Source organism: Alligator mississippiensis, chromosome 10 (genome assembly GCF_030867095.1).
Source record: "Alligator mississippiensis isolate rAllMis1 chromosome 10, rAllMis1, whole genome shotgun sequence".
NCBI classification, from domain to species: Eukaryota; Metazoa; Chordata; order Crocodylia; family Alligatoridae; genus Alligator; species Alligator mississippiensis.
The window spans coordinates 61,633,865-61,653,467 of NC_081833.1; the positions used below are offsets into that span (position 1 = coordinate 61,633,865).

General features: G+C 45.1%; 1 protein-coding gene across 7 annotated transcripts in view; it reads right to left on the reverse strand.

Annotated features, from left to right (window-relative positions):
- Positions 1-19,603, reverse strand: part of LOC102562823 (transcription initiation factor TFIID subunit 4) — a 214,010-nt gene that overhangs the window by 48,765 nt on the left and 145,642 nt on the right. For 6 of the 7 annotated variants that reach the window (XR_009455290.1, XR_009455289.1, XR_002091939.2 and 3 more), the window contains exon 14: positions 16,721-16,843. Coding sequence is in view for 4 of the 7 variants with exons in the window: in XM_019492905.2 (XP_019348450.2) it covers positions 16,721-16,843 (123 nt within the window). In the remaining 3 variants the exon portion in view is untranslated. Of the gene's footprint in view, positions 1-1,049; positions 2,694-16,720; positions 16,844-19,603 lie in introns of those variants that run through there. The other variant, XM_019492907.2, reaches the window with a different exon arrangement.

Below are 19,603 nucleotides of genomic sequence, written 5' to 3' on the forward strand. Positions count from 1 at the left end.
TGCAATGTCTACTTTGTAAGGGGCGGGAGTGCTGGCATGCCAGAAAAACAGAACTGGGGTGGGGGGTACATGGTAGGACACACATTGCATATTAATACAGTTCATAATTATAAATGTTGTGTTTTTTTTAACAGTAAATACCAGATTTTCTAAAAATTCTAAACCTGGCAATAATAAATAAAACTTCATACACTACCTTTGTTGTTGTGTATTTTTTTTTGTTAAGCATGTTGTGATGGGAGAGAAAAAAAAAAGCAGAGAGATGGGGAGAAAGAAGGGGGAAGGGAATGAGAAAGAAGAAATGACAAGGACTGGCTGCCAGAGTCTGGATCCCCCCCCAAGCAATGCAGGCATGCGGGCAAGCGGTGTGGGCATTGGGCCCACAAGGCTGCACCCACTGCTGCTGGTGTCCCTTCCCCTCTCCACCCCCCACAATAATGCAGGCAGGCGGGCAGGGACACAGACAGCACCAGAGGTGGTGCTGGGGGAGACTTGCTGTGTGGTATGGTAGCTGGGCTCAGACTGCTTGCTGTGACTCCTGCCCCAGACCTGGTCAGCAGTATAGCACAAGCTGCCTGGGACCCTACCAGCTGCCTTAGCAAAAATCCAGGGGGGTGGGGAGAGGGACTTACCAAATTAATGGCAGGAGTGGGCTGTGCAAGGGCTCCTTTAATCTTGAAGGTTCCCTTGTGTGCCCAGCCCCGCTACTTGCTGCTTGCTTCCAATTGACAGGGAGGCAAAAACTGAAGTTTTAAATATGGCACCATTTTTGCTGCTTGCCACTGATTCCCAAGGGGCCCAGGCCTCCCAGCTGTGTGTTGCTGACCAGCCGGGAGGCAAAACCTGTGCCATATTTTAAACTGTGGTGTTCGCCTCCCTGCTGATCAGGAGGGAGCAACGATGGTGGGGGAGGGGAAGGGCACACGTAGGGGGATCTTGCAAAATCGGCAGGAGCAGCTCCTTTAATTTTGCAGGTTCCCCTGCACACAACCACAGACATCGGGGGTGGGATCATTAGAACGTAGGCAGCATTCCTACCTGCGTTCTCCTGCCCCCAGCCTTGGTGCCTGCCATGGCGCTGGGACCCGTGGCTGCTCCGGAGAGCCTGAAGCAGTAACTTAATTTATTTTTTTAACATTTTCCTCAGAACACCTCCTGGCACGCTGTGGAAAATGTCTCCACGTGCCACTAATTGGCACATGTGCCGGGGATTGCATATCCCTGTTTTAGAGAGAATTTGGACTTAAATGTGGAGAACAAGAACACCATATGTGAGTTTTTTGTTTTTTTTAATTAAAATCTCATTTATTTCAGGAATGACAAAAAATAAAGCCACATATAAAGCTGGGGTTTTTCAAAGCCACCCAAAGGATTTAGGCATTCAACTTCTATTAAAGGTTGACAGAAGCCAAGTCTTTTAAGTTCCTTGGGCTCCTTTGAAAATCTTAGCCTTATTTAGGGCTAGAAATTTTCATAGTACTTAGTACAGTATGGATGAATACGAACAGCATTGACACAATACACCAAAATGTGCATGAAATAACTATTCTGTTCTATTGTGTCAGTGATCCATAGATTAAAGTGTACTTAACTGCAGAGCAATACAATAAATCATAAGAGTCCTTCAGTTCAGTTGTGTCAATCCATGGGTTTAAAGCATGTCAAAATAAGCTTTAACTTACTGGGCCATAAACACTTAAGAAGGAATTATGGCCTATTGTATCGGCCTCAGCTTATTCAAGGTTATCTAGGACAAGTAATGCTTAGACTCAATTCTCTTTAAATATTCTTTTGCCCACGTTTTAAAAATAAAATAATTTACAAATATCTAGTGGTATAGCAATATAAAGGGCTATAAAAAACAAGAACAAGGAAAAAAGTTATCAGAAGGACAGGGAATACAAAGGAACTCATATATATACAAAGTATAATTGTAGAATTATTCCTTTTCAAAGAGAAAGTTTAGACCCTAACAACTCACTAGCTGCACAGGGTAGAAACAATACTATATTAGCTGATTGTCTCCTCTAGCAAAAGAGATAAGTTAAATGTTGGTGTTCAGACTTACTAGAAGTCTCAATAGCAATCCTGAGATTCTGATGACATATTTGAAGACTTTATTGGAATTAATGCTGCTTTTAGAGAAAACCCAAAGAGTAATTGTTGGCAAATGCTCCTGTCACAAGGGTTTGGCTCCTCCAGATCACCATACAGGCAGTCCTTGGACTTACAACACAATTGGTTCCTGAAAACCATGTCTTAAGTCGAAACGTTGTAACTCAGAACTGATTTTCCAATAGGAACAATGTTATAAATGGGGGATTGGTTCCTGAACCAAGGCCCAATACCCTATTTTCACCAAAAATAACCCAAAATTTTATACTCAATCAATTATAGATGAGTAATATAGCTATATTAATATATTTATATTGTAAATAGCAATCATATTGATTTGGAAGGACTTCTTTGAGGTGACTTCCCTGGACTTTTTGAAGGGCTCTTGGGTTGGACTTTTTGAAGAGTTCTTGGCTGGAGTCTTCTCAGGAGTCTTGACTGCAGATTCTTCTGGAGTCTTGTCTGCTTTCTTAAAGGAAGTGTCCAAGGAAATTTGGACAGATGTCCTCCAGAGAGATGGACAATGCAGTGAACTTTTTCGCTGGCCTGGCGTCGGATCAAGCGTGGTAAAGTTGAAACTGACATCACAAAGTCGAAACAGATTGTCAATTTATAAATGCCGTAAGTGCTGTTCATTGCAACTTGAAACATCTTAAGTCAAGGACTGCCTGTAATGTCATCTCTTCTCATTCAAAGAGTGCATAAGGCCTCAAGGAGAATGTGAAAGGAGACTTGCTTGTAATGTTTTCAGTATGATAGCACAGCTTCACTTCTCTACTAAGTCTGACCCAAAGCAGAGAGAATTGCCCAGTACCTAGACGAAACTGGCTTGAATCTGAATTAATCTGGAAAAGATAGCAATTGTGCTAGCAAACTGTGGGAGACAGCTAGAAGAACGGTTACTTAAACAGTTACCTCTGATAAAAGGAGGTACAAGGCAAGGTAGAGTCGAACCTTATAGGCTAACTGAATCAGAGATGCATATGCTTTCGTGAGACATCACCATCTCGTAGCATCTCATGAAGTGAACTCTAGCTCACTAAAGCTTATGCATCTCCAGTTCAGTTATCTCATAAAGGTGCACCTCTACTTTGCTTCTGCCTAACTTCAGACTAACATGGCTAATTACACCTCTGATAAAAGGAATGTGACTGCCACCTGTACTCTCACTACTACTTCTGGAAGATGAAGTAGAGGCTATGGCCAACAATGTTTTATGCCATTTGTTTTACAGTATGCAAATGTATTTATTCATTATCTTCATGTTCCATTGCACGATAAATAGTAAACATAAGAACCTATGAGATGCCATACTAGGCCAAATCATAGGTTCATCTCGCTGAGTATCCTATATCTCACAACAGCAGAGAATGGATGCTAAAGGAAAGAGTATTTATGCAGGGCCTATCGAAAGTATTTATGCAGGGCCTATCAGCTCCCATGGGGGAGCTGATGTCCCCCTACCTCCTGGCCTGTGGGGGATCCCCAGCAGGGCTGGGGGGGGCAGAGATTGGGGGCCCCCACACCTGTCCAGCAGATGCCCGTCTTAGGGTTCTGGAGGCACAGGTGAGGGAGCTCCGGGAGGAGGTTAGCAGGCTGAGGGGGATCAGGGAGGTGGAGGATGAAATTGACAGATATTTCCTTTCCCTGCAGGACCAGGCACCGAAGGAAGAAGCAGCCCAGGTAATGCCCTCCACAGCAGAGTGGCAGACGGTCACAGCCAGGACCAGAGCAGCTCGCAGAGACTCAGTACCACCTTCTCCAGTTCGACTGGAGAACAGGTACGAGGCCCTGGCGACCCTGCAGCAGATAGAAGGAGAGGAGGAAACCCTTGGGCAGGAAGAAACACCACATTCTTCACACTCCGAACAGATCAAGAGATCCAAGAGGAGGAGGCGAAGAGTGCTCATCATAGGCGACTCCATCCTGAGAGGTATGGAAGGGCCCATCTGCCGCCAGGACCCCTCAGCACGAGAGGTATGCTGCCTCCCTGGAGCAAAGATTCGGGATGTGACGGAGGTAATCCAGGCCAGGATCAAGCCCACCGATTACTACCCCATGGTCCTAGTCCATGTGGGTACTAATGATGCGGCCAGGAGAACCCCCAATCACCTGATGGCGGACTACAGTGCTCTGGGCGGCGTGCTGAAGGAGTTCGGTGCACAGGTGGTATTCTCTTCCATCCTACCAGTGAACGGACGTGGAAGACGGCATGAGAACTGCATCCGAGAGACCAACTGGCGGCTTCTGCAGTGGTGTCTCGAGGCAGGCTTCGGCTTCCTGGACAAACGACCCGCACATCACGACGAGGGACATGCTCAGCTGGGATGGGCTTCACCTGTCCCCCAAAGGTAAGCGTGTGTTTTCTTCTAGGTTGGCGGATCTCCTCCGGCGGGCTTTAAACTAGGCTCGCTGGGGGGAGGGGAAGATGAAGGCGGGGGAAGCTGTGGACCACCAAACCATGTGGCACCCACAAGGACAGCCCAGCCTGAAGAAAGAGAGCATTGGGAACCTGAAAGCCATGGGGAGGCCAGCACTACGGCACAGGTAAGAAATGAGAAGGTAAGAATCAAAGGGCCCCTTGGGACTCAGAGCGGGGGGGCAGCAAAGGCACCAGTCGCAGGGCTCAAGTGCCTATATAATAATGCTAGGAACATGGGGAACAAGCAGGATGAACTAGCGCTCCTGCTTGCACTAAACACCTATGACTTAGTGGGGCTAACAGAGACCTGGTGGGATTCATCCCATGACTGGGCGGTACATATTGAGGGCTATAGATTGTACAGAAATGACAGAGTGGGGAAGAAAGGGGGAGGGGTTGCGCTCTATGTCAGTGAGCAATATACATCAACCCTCATCAAGACGGAATCCAAGGATGAGGAAGTAGAAGGATTGTGGGTTAGGCTACATGGGGGGCAAGGAGAAAGGGATTTGGTGGTAGGGGTCTGCTACAGACCCCCACATCAAGGGGAAGAAAGAGATTCAGGGCTCCTGAGGCAACTCTCGGAGACCATAAAAGTTAAAGAGGCGGTAGTCATGGGGGACCTAAACTACCCGGACATCTGCTGGAAGTCACGGACAGCAAAGTCCCACCGCTCACGCAGGTTTCTAACCTGTGTACAGGACCTCCACCTGACACAGGAGGTACACGGTCCCACTAGGGGGAATGCCATACTGGATCTGGTATTGGCAACGGGAGATGACATGGTAGCGGACCTCCAGATCGGTAGCCATCTGGGGGACAGTGATCACCTAATAATAGAATACACCATAAGACGTTGAGTGGGTAAGGTAACTAGTAGGGTGAAAGTGCTAGACTTTAGGAAAGCAGATTTCAATGAACTCAGGCGATTAGTCAAGGATGCACTGCAGAGTAGGAGATTTGAAGAAATGGAAGCCCAAGAAGGGTGGCTGTGCCTTAAGGAAATGATCCTTCGGGCACAAAGCAAGACGATCCCCGAGCAAGGCAAAAGAGGGAAAGGGGCCAGGAAGCTTCCCTGGCTGACCAGAGAAATCCAGTGCAGCCTAAGGGCCAAAAGGGGAGCACATAAAAAGTGGAAACAGAGAGAGATCACTAAAGATGAATATACCTCCTCTGCTCGTGCTTGTAGGGAGGCAGTTAGACAGGCCAAAGCTACCATGGAGCTGAGGATGGCAACCCAAGTAAAAGACAACAAGAAATTGTTTTTTAGATATACAGGGAGTAAAAGGAAGGCCCAGGGAGGAATAGGACCCCTGCTAAATGGGCAGAAACAATTGGTGACAGACAGGGGGGACAAGGCTGAACTCCTCAAAGAGTTCTTTGCCTCAGTGTTCCTAAGCGAGGGGCACGACAAGTCTCTCACTGGGGTTGTAGAGAGGCAGCAGCAAGGCACCAGACTTCCATGCGTAGACCCTGAGATGGTGCAGAGTCACTTGGAAGAACTGGATGCCTTTAAGTCGGCAGGCCTGGATGAGCTCCATCCGAGGGTGCTGAAGGCACTGGCCGACATCATTGCAGAGCCACTGGCGGGAATATTCGAACGCTCGTGGTGCACGGGCCAAGTCCCAGAGGACTGGAAAAGGGCCAACGTGGTCCCCATTTTCAAAAAGGGGAGGAAGGAGGACCCGGGCAACTATAGGCCAGTCAGTCTCACCTCCATCCTTGGCAAAGTCTTTGAAAAAATTATCAAGGCTCACATTTGTGAGAGCCCAGCAGGACAAATTATGCTGAGAGGAAACCAGCATGGGTTTGTGGCGGGCAGATCGTGCCTGACCAACCTAGTCTCTTTTTATGACCAGGTTACGAAATGCCTGGACACAGGAGGAGGGGTGGATGTCATATACTTAGACTTCAGGAAGGCCTTCGATACGGTATCCCACCCCATACTGGTGAACAAGTTAAGAGGCTGTGACTTGGATGACTACACGGTCCGGTGGGTGGCGAATTGGCTGGAGGGTCGCACCCAGAGAGTCGTGGTGGATGGGTCGGTTTCGACCTGGAAGGGTGTGGGCAGTGGGGTCCCGCAGGGCTCGGTCCTTGGACCAATACTCTTTAATGTCTTCATCAGTGACTTGGACGAGGGAGTGAAGTGTACTCTGTCCAAGTTTGCAGATGACACAAAGCTATGGGGAGATGTGGACATGCTGGAGGGCAGGGAACAGCTGCAAGCAGATCTGGACAGGTTGGACAAGTGGGCAGAAAACAACAGAATGCAGTTCAACAAGGAGAAATGCAAAGTGCTGCACCTAGGGAGGAAAAATGTCCAGCACACCTACAGCCTAGGGAATGACCTGCTGGGTGGCACGGAAGTGGAAAGGGATCTTGGAGTCCTAGTGGACTCCAAGATGAACATGAGTCGGCAGTGTGATGAAGCCATCAAAAAAACCAATGGCACTTTATCGTGCATCAGCAGATGCATGACGAATAGGTCCAAGGAGGTGATACTTCCCCTCTATCGGGCACTGGTCAGACCGCAGATGGAGTACTGCGTGCAATTCTGGGCACCGCAATTCAAGAGGGATGCGGATAACCTGGAGAGGGTCCAGAGAAGGGCCACTCGTATGGTTAAGGGCCTGCAGACCGAGCCCTACGAGGAGAGACTAGAGAAACTGGATCTTTTCAGCCTCCGCAAGAGAAGGTTGAGAGGCGACCTTGTGGCTGCCTATAAGTTCATCACAGGGGCACAGAAGGGAATTGGTGAGTATTTATTCACCAAGGCGCCCCCGGGGGTTACAAGAAATAATGGCCACAAGCTAGCAGAGAGCAGATTTAGATTGGACATTAGGAAGAACTTCTTCATAGTTCGAGTGGCCAGGGTCTGGAACAGGCTCCCAAGGGAGGTGGTGCTCTCCCCTACCCTGGGGGTCTTCAAGAGGAGGTTAGATGAGCATCTAGCTGGGGTCATCTAGACCCAGCACTCTTTCCTGCTTATGCAGGGGGTTGGACTCGATGATCTATTGAGGTCCCTTCCGACCCTAACATCTATGAAACTAATTTGTCCCCTGACACTCATCCCCTGTAGCTTCCACCCACAGTATTACTATCACCTACTACATGGATAGAACTGATGTACAGGGAGATGCTGTAACATGCCTATGTTCATATAGGAAGTCTAGCAGAATCTCAAAATAAACTCCATTCGCATGTGCCCCAATGCAGTACCTTACACACTTGCACAGGGCCTTTGTCACCTTAAAGCCCCTTACTTGGGACTACACCCTGGTACCATCTGGAAGACAAAACTAGTCCAGAAATGAGTACCTTACCAGCAGCACATGATGCCAGTGCTCTGGGAGTCACACGACCTCTTGAGTCACGTTCAAGATGTTGTTTTTAACTTGTACAGCCATAGAAAGTTTTGAGAACAGGTCCCCACAAGAGCACTTCACTCCAAACACTGAGACTGCTGGAATCAGTGGAGCAACTCATCTAGAGCTTCCAAAACAGTGAGAGCTGCTAGAAGTGAATTCTCTGTGGGCATAAAAAGAAGTAATCTTTGGAGTGGGATGAGCTGTGCTGCGATGTAACACTGGGGTTACAGACATTGCCTTGGGCTGTTGTCCCTAAGGGTCTGCCCCTGCTGCTCCCAGGCTTTAGGGGCTTGATTTTGTGGTACAACAGCCCAAGGTGCTTCACCTTAAGCCAGGGCACATGTCTGCAAGTAGAACCCCCATGGGATTTATTTGCAGGGTTCCCCATCTCCTGCAGATGCTCACCCCCAGGTCAGGGTGTAGAAACAATATACACAAACTGTGGGAATTCCCTGCAAGGGATTCCCATGGTCTGCATGTGCAAGGGGTGTTGGGGGGGAGGGGGCAACAGACGCCCTGGGGGGTCCCCCTGCCTCATATGCATGCACGGGGATTCCTGAGGCATGTAATAAGCAAACAGACATTCTCCCATTTAAGGCATCACAAATGGGGGCCTTTGGTTGCAGAAACATTTTTGGCACTTGGAGTGCAACAAAGGGCGAGGACATCTGTTTGCCCCCAACTAGTGCCGCCATAAATGTTTTTATGGTAGCACAATGGCAACATCTGTTTGCAGCCTGTGAGGGTTCTTTGATTTTGAACTCACTGTTCCCACTCAGCCAAAACTAACCTCCTAAGCAAGATATAAATGCCCATCTATTTTGTCAAGATTTTAGGAGTTTGTTCACATATTAGCCATCCATATATATGATGGAAACCCACAGACCAACATACATATCTACACAGAACCAGCAATCACCTGAAACACACCGAGAAAGCTGTAATTTACAGCCAAGCTCTCCAATGCCACTAAATTTGCACCAAGGAGAATACCTGTGATTGCCGCCTCACAAATCTCAAAAGGGCCTTCACCCAACAAGGATATTCCTCAAGAGGGATAGATCGTACTTCTGAAAGGGCCACATGGATATCTTGTAAAGATCTGGGGCAGTGCAAACACAAAATTCCCATGAATTGCACACCATTAGTTATGACATATCACTCTTCCCTGGAACCTACACAGAAAATCCTCAAACAGCTGCAACCCATACTAGAAGACAACTCAATTCTTAAAGAAATCTTTCCAGAACCACCCATCCTAGTGTTTAAACAAGCACCGAACCTTGCTAACCTCATCACCAGAAGTAAACTCCCTATGTCCCAAATCGCACCAAATGGATGCAGACCATGCCAGGAGAAGAAATGCAAAACCTGCCAACACATCTCCACCATTCCCACAATAACTACACCCCACAGCAGAACCATCACCATTCCTGGATCTTACACCTGCACCAGATATGTTATATGTCTCATCCAGTGCACCAAATGCCCTAATTGAAAATATGTAGGAGAAACCAAACAACAACTGCACACCAAAATGGATGCACAACAAAAATCCATCAGACAAAAATATCCAAGTACCTGTGGGTGCACACTTCTCACAAGACAATCACTCCCTCTGACCTCAGTTCTAATCTCCAAAGGGAACTTACAAAACATCTTTTGTAGATGAGCCCACAAACTTCACTTCTGGATACAAAAGATCTACTGGATACAAAAAAATCATGGACTCAGTATAGACATTTGATTTATGACGCATTACAACCTGCCTGACATTCGCAGTAATGCCAACTGTCATGAAAACATTGCAAGACTTGGGATTTCTAAGTCAAAATAACTCCAGCTCACAATCTCCTGATCAAACCCACAAATCTTTGGATTTTCCCAGCTGGTAAGTCTGTGGAGGGGAAGGGGCAGGGAGAGAGGGAAGGGATGGGGGAGGGTGGGCGATCGAGGCACCCATGGTGAGGGAGGGAGTGGGGCAGGGGCTGGGGTGAATGGGGTCCCAGGGCCAGGGAGGGTCATCCACAGATGATGGGGGTGCGCACCCCCAGGGGAGACATGTGCCCCTGCAGAGCTGAGGCAGGCTGCCCGCTGCAGGCTCGGGGCTCTACGCCCTACTGCCTTTGCCCCAGGTGATCCTGCTGCTGGACGAGCAGAGGACGCGCTGTGTAGCCAGCGTGCCCTGCGTTCCCCACCCACCTGGTGGGTGGCAATGGCATTGTGGGACTGAGTTCCTGGGGCAAAAGGTACAGGGCGTAGAGCTCCAAGCCTGCAGCAAGCACCCTGCCTCTGCCCCACAGGGGGTTCATGCCCCCCATGTCTCCTTCGGGGGGGGGGGTGTGCAGCTGCAGGGAGCTGTGCCCTACCCCCTCACACCTCTGGACAACCACTGCAGTCCCAGGGCCCCATTCACCCCAGCCCCTGCTCCACTCCCTCTCTCATCATGGGGGCCTCAATCTTCCCCCACCTTCCCCCTCCACTTACCAGCTGGGGTCCGTCTGTGTGTCTGTCTCTCCCTGTGCACCAGTTCCTCACTCCCAAGCCACAGATCCCCCAGCCCTGCTGCCGCCTCTCACTCCTACAGTGCCATACATACCATGCATGTGCGGGGGACCCCCACCTTTGGGCTCCAAACCCCACACACACACCCCTCAGCCCCCCACACCTTCACAAATAACTCCTCCCACACACACTTCAAAAGTACTGTGTCATGATTTACTTGCCAATCTCTTGATTCTTTAAGAGTTCATCTCATGATTGTTGGCACCGCGGGGTTGGCAACACTACATCTGATTCACCAGGTAACTGGCTGACACTTTTTCCCCTTTCCCCTTCCTTCCTCCCCTCCTTTTCTACCCTTTGTCTTCCTAATTTCCAGCTATTTACTTTTTCACAGACTGCCTCTTTTCTACCTTGTTGAACTCAACTACACCAGTCTCCTTGCTTACCTTTGGCACTTTTCCCCCTCCTTTCCCTCCTTCCCCTCCCTTGCCTGTCCTTTGTTTTTCTAATTTCCACCTATGTACATTCTCACTGACATCCTGTCACACTTTCAGCTTCTTCCATTCCTTGGAGATCTCAGAACAACAGCAGAGACTCCCTATGCCTGAAGAAGGGTGCTTGTGCCCAAAAGCGTACAAAGAACAAAGAACATTTTTCCAACTACTCATTTGGTCTAATAAAAGGTATCACATCTACCCAAAGAACCTTGCCTACCTATGTCCTTAGACCAACACAGCTACAACCAAAATCCTTGCAGCCATCCTTATATGTATTTAGAAACCTTCTAAAAAAAAAACTGCCCTAAGTTAGCTTTTATGTATATCAAATGTAATTTCTTTAAAATACAGTTCATTTGGGACCTTACAAGACAGTAAAGGGGATTGCATACTTGGGTGGTATAAGGGGGCCTGAAGAGAAACAAAACATTAGACCTCATCCCCCAGCTACTGGTTCAGGGCTTGATAGAAAACATCCTGCAGCTCAAATCAGTGAAATTTTGCAAGCATTCAAGTTTTGGGGATAACATACTAGGGATTTTTAAGATGGGAGTTCTTCTACTATGTTAGAGGTTTTTTTCCCTCTTATCTCCGAGATTACTGACTTCAATAAGTGGTGATTCACTCAACTAGCCCTGAAGCTGCTGTTGGAAGCTCAGTATTCAAAAACCATCTGTGCCAGCAAGTACCAGGAAAGGGGCCTTCACATTTGCTTTCACTCTATACTTAAATTATACTCTGATATTTCATATGTATAATTTATACTTTTTATATCAAGGCTGTCCAAATTCTAAGCAGCCAGGGGTTGAACACCTTGCATGCTATACCAGGAGGGGCTGCACACCTGCAGGCAACACCAGGACATGCCAAATGTCCCCTGGACCGTGCACTGCGTGAATACCCCCCCACTCCCACTGCACAGCACACCCACACCTGCTGCACCAACAGGAGCCCAGGGGCCTCAACTTAACCCCTCATGGGCCATACATGGCCCATTGACCACCAGTTGGACAACCCAGTTTTTTATTTTGGGATACTAGCCATCTCTCTTGATGAAGAGCCAAAATGAGTTAACGTTACCTCTTATTCCAGGCATATCATTTTTTTTATTTTTATACATAGCGTTACCATATGTCCAGATTTTCCCAGACAAGTCCTCTTTTTGAGTCCTCCAATTCCCATCCAGGCGGGTTTTCAAATCTTACCAAAAGTCTGGGTTTTTGCTCTGTTCCACTGGTGGGAGCAGAGGGAAGGGCAATTCTAGGCAGGGAGCACCACATGTGCAGGGAGCTGCAGGCACGTAAATCTGGGTTGTAGGGCTGGGGCTCAGGCTGCAGCAGGGCAGTGGGGCAGGGAGGTTGCCTGCCCCTCCAGAGTAGGGAAGGGGGTCAGGGAGGCATTTTGAGGTCAGGTGGGAACCCCGTGGCTGGGCTGGCAGCACAAGGGCCAGTACCTGTGCTTGCAGGGGCAGAGCGGGCAGGAGATGATGAGGGGAGGAAAGGTGAGGGGGTAGGGGAGGCAGAGGGAGAAGAGAGCCATGGCTGAGTCTCTTGGAGCAGTGCAGTAGCCCCAGCCCAGGGCCAGGGGTGCCTCCCCTTCCCTCCAGCCTGAGCCAGGGCCAGACTCGCTCCAAACCACCATGCTCCAGCCCAGTCAGAATTGGGGCAGCTGGGAGCTGCAGCTCAGGAGTGAGGAGCACCAGCAGAGATTGGGGGGGGGGGGGGGGGGGGGACAGACAATGACACATGGCTTGGGAGTGAGGGGCACCAGCAAGGACAGGGGGTGCTGTGGGTCAGCAGTGAGGGGCACCAGCAGGGATGGGGAGACTGCAGGTTGGGAGTGAAGGGAACCAGCATGGCCCAGGGGGGCAGGGTACTGAAGTTTGGGAGTGAAGAACTTTGGCAGGGCTGGGGTCTGTGGGTCAGGAGAGGGGAAGCTGCAGGGCTGGGGTGGGCTGTGGCTTGGGAGTGAGGGGTAACAGAATGGGCAAGATTCCAGCATACCACTGCCCCCCACAGTCATCCCCCACTCCCCCTACTGCAACAGGTGTCCTCTATGAAACATGCACATTTGGCTCTTTACAGTGTTGCTCACACAGATTTTCAATTAGTAGAAGTAATGTTGTCAACTCAATTTTTTTAAAGAGTTTTGTAATATTTGGTGGTATTCTTGAGGCCCTAGCTTCTGCAGTTACATGATAAGCTTTATAAGGGAAAGTAAATTTCCATAGAAAAACCTGAAAATATGAACCCAAAAGTCTCAATACACAAAAAGTAAATCAACCAAATAAAACACAAAAGTGGCTGTTTGGGTTATTTTTTAATAAATTTAATGAGTTGGGAGACCTGGTTCAAAGGTTTTCCAAAAGTATGAGACTCCAGAACTCAGCATTTTAAATATATTTTGATTTAATTTTGCAAGATAACTTTAGAATTACCAAATGAAAAAAAAAATATGATAAAAAGACCATTTGAATGCTCTTATTCCTGCAAGATTCAGCTCAATTCTCCCAAAGAAGCCTCATACTTTTTCCCATCCCTTCTAATCTGGGTTAAAATTGTGCTCCAATAATATGCAGCCTGAATGTTGTTTTAGGTTTCTGTTTGACAGAGAAGCTATTTTTTCTACATGAACATATGAAAGATGAGGAAAGAACTAAGTGGAAAAATGAGAAAAGGGTCTAGAGAATAGGAGGGTAGTGCAACAGCGAATTATAATTAATTAACCCACGCCGCTAACTAAAAGGAAATATTGGCTACTGGTTAGGTTCAGCCTCACTGTAAGCGTGGAGATTTTGTGACTGCCACCTTTCATTTAAAATACCTATAAGAAGCTACAAAGCTCTTCTATGAAATCAGGTAGCTAAAACAGGGCATCCAACCAAAACAAAAGGCACATGTGGTTGATAAGGAATTGGAACTATGTGAGCAGAGGGTCTTGTCTGGGTATCATTTATTAAAAGGGTATATATGAGATAGAGAGAAATAGAAAAAGTACCACAGAAACTGACTCTGAAAAGGAACACAACAGTCAGACAATCCACTGTAGAGTGACCAGAGAAAAAGTGAAGAAGGCATGCTGTTGCATAAGGAGCTGAAAGAGAGTCAGGGAAACAAGACCTTTTAAACAAGCAGGATAGCAAAGAAATAATAGCATCTTCAGCAATTTCTCCTTCTAAACAAATAACCTGAAGGGTTCAGAAAAATGCCTTATTGCAGGTGCATCTACATGTGCAATTAGGGAGTTCATGCCGGAGTTTATTTCTCCTAGGTGCATTTACATTTGTACCCGGGACTGCAGCATGTTGAGCCAGCATGCAGTAGCCCCAGGCTGGCAGGAGACTCAGAGAGTCAGCCCCAGGCTCCGGGTAGTGGCGCTGGGTGACAAAGGGACTGGCTGGGGCATGAGGGTGCTACAATGCGGGGCTAGCTGGCAGGCAGCCCCCGCACTGTAGCACCCTCATGCCCCAGCCAGCCCTGGTCACAGTGTACCCACAAGTTGTGGCGGCATAAATTAATCCGCCATAAAATAATACTTGCCCCAGATAGTAATATCCTATGGCAGAGTTACTTAATTTACTGTGCCCTAATATGGGTGCATGTGCAGACAGTGATGCTTTGCTGCAGAACTAATTAGTCACCTCCACAGTAAAGCACACGTCTAGATGCACCCTGTGTAATTCAAAGGGCTAACACTAGCATTAAGAAGATGATCCAGTTTCCAATACTAAACACTGTTGCAGTGATATTTCTATGGAACCAAGGTGTAATAAATTGTTTTAATTTCTTTCAGCCAAGAGCTGAAGGCATGGAAAATTAAAGGAGGGAGGAATGGAATGGAGGAAGGAAAAATGCAGCTGCTACGGCCACTGCACAATCGCAGTAGAAACTGGAAGTCACCACTGCCCCTTCTGCCCCAGCTGTGTCCTTACACAGATGGTGGCAATAGCTGATGGGGCAAACCTGTTAGTGAGGGTGTCCTACTCACTGACAGGCTCCCCTGCACATCGGGGAACTGAGGAACAGCTTCCTATTGCCTCCTGGCTAGAGAGTGTGCCTTTGTGGAGACTATGTTACGCTCCAGGCAGGAGGTTGTGCACATCTGTACACCCCATAATGGTCTACCATGTTTTCTTGTATAGAGAGAAGATCTCCGCTGTCACCCCAACCTCCCCCTCAAAACAAAACAAAAACAGGTGCTGGAAATTAGTGCGAATTATGCAAGAGAAATATGGTAAAGAACAGGTCCTGCAAAAGTGAAAGTAAAACCTGACTGCAACTCACCAGGAACAGATCAATGAGCAACCTGCCTACCTGCTGCTACTCACTCACTATATAGAAAGACCTTTTTCTTCATTCTGCCTTTCAAAACAAAATGCATATTATATTCTCAGATATGTGTATGTGATAAAATATGGCATCTTTTGTAGCACTATAAAAATAAAGTGTCTAGGGCTTGAGAGAAATTGCAGCCAAAGTGAGTAAAAAGGGGGCATTTACCAGCCAGCTTAAGTGACCCGGCTCTTATGGCGCTGAATATTTTATCCCTAGAAAAAGAGACTGAGTGACCAGATGTAGTACAATCTCTTGAAATGCTGTTTGGAGCCAATCATAGCATATCTAGGAGCCACAAGGAGGAAAAGCAACAATTCATTCACAATTGGCAGACAATCTAGAGACTTGCATTCCTAACATATTGAGATACTGACAAATACTTTCACAATAAATTTTCAATAGTCCAATTTATAAATAAACCAGGACTAGCAGAATAAAACCAGTGAAAGGAGGCCAAAATACTCCCAAGAGGCTGTGGAATCTGTCCCAGAACGTGAATCTTTCTGTGCAGCAGTATACCAGAAGAGGAAGCAGCTGTTAGTGAGAAAGATGGAAGCTGATCATCACAAGCCCCGTAGATATAGCTCTGAGTGTTAAGTGTCTGATGGAAAGGGGATTCTAATTTGGTTCTTGACATTAGAAAAGGTGATAAATTTAGTTTGTAAAACAAGGGAAATGGGCAATAATGGAAAAAAATCAAGCAGCAAGCGCAATTAAATGCTGGTACTGTGAAAGAATATTATGCCTATAAGGCTGGACAAGGCACCATTTCACAAATTTCTAGCGTAAGCTCCCCTGTCAGTTCAAGAACAGAAAGAAGCCCATGCTCAAAGGAAAAAGCTCAGAGATACAAGGTTTTGGGTAGCCAAATAACAAAAACAGGAGTTTAGCTACTGCTGTGTAATCTGTGAAATGCACTTGAATAGCAGACTTTGGCCCAATCACTGCCCATATATGCTAAAAAGGCCAAGAAATAAATATGTAAAAATAGAAGCACCTAATTGGTTTGAAAATTGGGTTTGAAAATAAATCTCTAGAACCTAAGTCCCAGTAGCAGAGAGAGGAGATGAGCTAACTATCAGTTTGGATTTCCCTATGGCTAATAAATATGTAACATGTATCAAGAAAAGTATCTTAATTATTAAAGAAAATTCAAAGAAAAATTATACATTATACAGAAAAATGGCTTTTGAAAATGTATAATAGATTTCATTTTAAATAAAATGTATTGAATATTACAGTCTCAAGGTCTTGCTTGGGTGGTGAAATAGTCAAGAAAAACAGAATTTGAACCTTCTAAACATTATATGAACATCTTTTCCACATTACACAATCCACTAAAAATACCATCCACTAGATCTGTAATTAATATTTGTGCATTCAGGAGTTTTCCTATGTGAGTTCCAAAATCATTAATTTTCACAATGAATATTACAAAAAAACATTTCCCCCCCCCCCCTTTTTTTTTTTTTTTACCTCTCCTCCTGTGGTAAGCAAACCAGGTGAATCGAGCTTCCTTTTCTTCCGTGGACCAATAGCTGCCAAGGCAGTTAAGTTGGCATCCCTCTGCCTCATCTGTGCTAGTTCTTGTTGCTGCATCTATTACAAGGAAAAACAAAAGCAATTAAGATTATATCCTGTCCTCTTTTCCAAAATCTTATACTGATGCTTAGTTATGCAAAATAGTCAAAACTGAGCATGTCCAATATCTCACAAGATCATGATGTACCAACTAAGCCAAATTGTAATATCTCTTACATACCATCTCTGAACAGGACTATCTAAAGCATCACAGTGACATATGTGCATAAGTGCCATTGGCTTTCCATAGGATTTAGGTTCCTGAGTGAACTGTCTTTGAAAAATCTCACCCTTAATACAATACCTTGAAACTTACTTCAATCAATAGGTACTATTTATTAACTATACACCTTCAGACCATAATTTCTGTGAAGATCCCAAGTACAAAGTAAATGCCAAAATAGTACTATACTTCAAACATTTCCTTTCATCTCCAAATCTGAAGTTTATTTTGACCATTTCATCTACACTTGATATTAATTTCAGGAAAGCAGTAAAAAAAATCCCTGTGTGTGAACATTAGCCAAAGGTTTTTCTGGAAGCACAGTAATCAAAAGTTGAGTTTCCAATGCCTTTATGAGATTAGAGGTTAGTCAACCCCAGATTTAATCCAAGTCTGGATCAAAGAAAACAACATACTTGATTTACAACTTTATGTATTCTGTAATACAGGAGAGAAAACAAAAAATAAGAGAAAAGATTATGGCCATGTGATGAAAAGGTCAGATTGTTTTGCTCATTTCATGCTGCATAATCCCTTGAGAGAGCTAATGATCATAAATATTTTCCACGCATAATACAAGAAGGATCTATATTCAAGTAATGCTAATATTGTATAAAACCAGTTAAACTCAGATTTAGGTAAGTAGCACATAGTTGGAATCAGATGGAAACATTTGTATTTTTTTAACATTACTACCATAGTTTTTTTCCAGTTTGCAATTATTCGGTTTCTTCACAGGTGTCTTTTGTTTTCTAATTTCTCAGTGATATAATTTTTCCACCTCCATAGAAATCTCAAGTCACTGTCTCATACATTTCCATGGAGGTTTGGGGTGTGTCAAAGATTGTATTCGTAAAGGGACATCCTATAGTCAAAACATGAATTGACAGGTGTGGTTACAAGTAAGTCTTTAACTCTGGATTTCACATACAAGGTAAATGTAAATTTACTGGGAACTGAGTAAAAAGGAACTTAAATAAACAAACAGAACACACTGCATTTTTCCCATCTACATTTTGTATTTTGTATCTATATTTGTATCAAACAGCAGAAATGTCTTATTTTCCACATATTTTTGGATTTTCTAATTTCTATTTGCACTTTATCCTAACTAGATTTACTGTACTTTTTAACTCCTTTGGCAAAGCTAGATAATATTATAAATGCAGCACATTTAAGTTTGAAAGCTGTTTATTCTTTCACATGCTCTTCTGTTATGCTTAAGTTATAGTTTTGACAGTTTCACAGCTCAAATTTCCAGCCGAACATTAACACTAAAATTATATAAAAATACAAACAATTCAAGTATCAGAAGGGTAAAAAAATCAATTTAATAAAGAAGTAGAATGTGGGCAAAATGTCTAAATAATAGTGCAAAGGTCTGTATGTACTTCCCTTTGCCAACTCATATTAGGTTTTTAACTCAAATATCTTTGGCTCTCTTCCAGATTAAATGCCAGTTAGACAGACCTGCCCGCTTACCCTTTCAAGGTAGATAGCAACAGTGGTGAGCTCTAATCATTTACAAAGGTCATGATCGGAAGCTAGCCCGTAAGCAGTCATTTAAAATTCGATTGATCCCTATTTGTAGTCAGGGAAAGAAAATGGACATTTCAGCTGTATTGTAATTATGAGGCTTCAAGGCAACTGTAAATAGATGTGCAAATCTAGATACTGGCAAATACCTTAGAGAAGAAATTATTACTATAGTATAACATATAGCTAGGAAAGGTTGAAGATAAAACTGCATATAAAAAAAGATCAATCATCTTTTTGCTAATTTAGAATGCTCGCCAGCCTATAAGGGTTATCACAATTATCAGAAGTCTGCTGAATATTTAAGTTAGGGCCAGCTGGCTCAGACTGATCTCAGACAAAGTTGTAAAGCAGAGGGTTACATGGAATGTGAAATTTTGCTCTGGAGATGAGTTTTAATTTCATGGGAGGTTAAGGTCAGAAATGCAGTAAGAAAGGTGACATGTATAATACAAAGGTCACCGCACAAATATGTTACTCAAAGTTATAGTTCTCAGACTTGAGCACTTACATAGGAGTACATATGCACTATTCTGCATTACGAATAGATGCCCATAATACATCTGAATAGTTGCTCTATGAACCATAATTTAGCACATCTTGATTTTTGTAAGTGCAAATTCTAAACCATGACATGTCATTACTATAATATTGGGGCAAATCCTCCCAGCATGAAAAATGCCTTGGTTGTTGTTTCACTATACAAAGGCAGATGGATTTGAGCCCCACTAAGGGGCACTGCTCTCATATGCTCATTAGTTTCTTTGTCTTTACCTTCTTATTTTTGTCACTGTTAAATCAATTTGCTGAGCCTACTTATATAATGATCATACTATTTCCTTTTCAAACACAGGCACACAGAAAGAAATATTCAACTGACTACAACATATGACAGAAAGTGTGGTCAAGTAGACAAGACTGAACTGAGAACCGGGTTCCCTCATCTATCCCATCTTTTGCATCTTGTGCATTTATACTGTAAGCTCCTCAAGTAGCAACTCTTTGCTACTTGCCTTATT